The following is a 536-nucleotide window of genomic DNA, read 5'->3' on the forward strand; positions in this document are numbered from 1 at the left end:
GGATGGCGGCAGAGCGGAGGAGCAGCTGCTGCAAGCCGGAGGAGGGGGGAGTGTCGGTTGGGGGGTCTTAAGGAGGAGAGGGTTACAATGGGGAGAGAGAAAAAACCTGATTAGACAGTCAAATTTCATGGGTAAATAAGCACTGCGACAAGCCAAGCCAGGAGCTCTCAGTGGCTCGTGGGGGGCGAGAGGCGGCGAGGAGCCCAGCCCCACCACTCCGAGCTGAGCCGGCAGACGCTCGCCAAGTGGGTGTGTGCCGGGTTGGGGGATGGGCTGATGGGAAGCTTGCCTTTGAATGCAGCCAAGGCAAGGAAAATGGAGATACCTGATTCCTGCATGTAAACAGCTGGGTTTCTTTTCCTTTTTTTTCCCTCTTTCTCTTTTTGATAACAACCTGATTGCGGAGAAGCGAGCGAGAGAGAGAGAGAGAGTTACCTGGCGGGGACTCAGTACGTAAAGACCAAGTCCGAGATACTGGACATCAGCCAGTCCCCCGCTATCATCTCAGTCACCTCCGGGGTGCAATAATCCGGGAA

At 55.8% G+C, this 536-nt stretch overlaps 1 protein-coding gene across 1 annotated transcript in view; it reads right to left on the reverse strand.

Annotated features, from left to right (window-relative positions):
* Positions 1 to 446: 446 nt before the first annotated feature.
* Positions 447 to 536, reverse strand: part of SOX12 (SRY-box 12) — a 959-nt gene continuing 869 nt past the window's right edge. The window contains exon 2 of the mRNA XM_015423618.1: positions 447 to 533. Coding sequence (XP_015279104.1) covers positions 447 to 533 — 87 coding nt within the window. The remainder of the gene's footprint in view (positions 534 to 536) is intronic.

This window comes from Gekko japonicus, unplaced genomic scaffold, assembly GCF_001447785.1.
Source record: "Gekko japonicus isolate JY-2015 unplaced genomic scaffold, Gekko_japonicus_V1.1 scaffold5677, whole genome shotgun sequence".
In the NCBI taxonomy this organism is placed as follows: Eukaryota; Metazoa; Chordata; class Lepidosauria; order Squamata; family Gekkonidae; genus Gekko; species Gekko japonicus.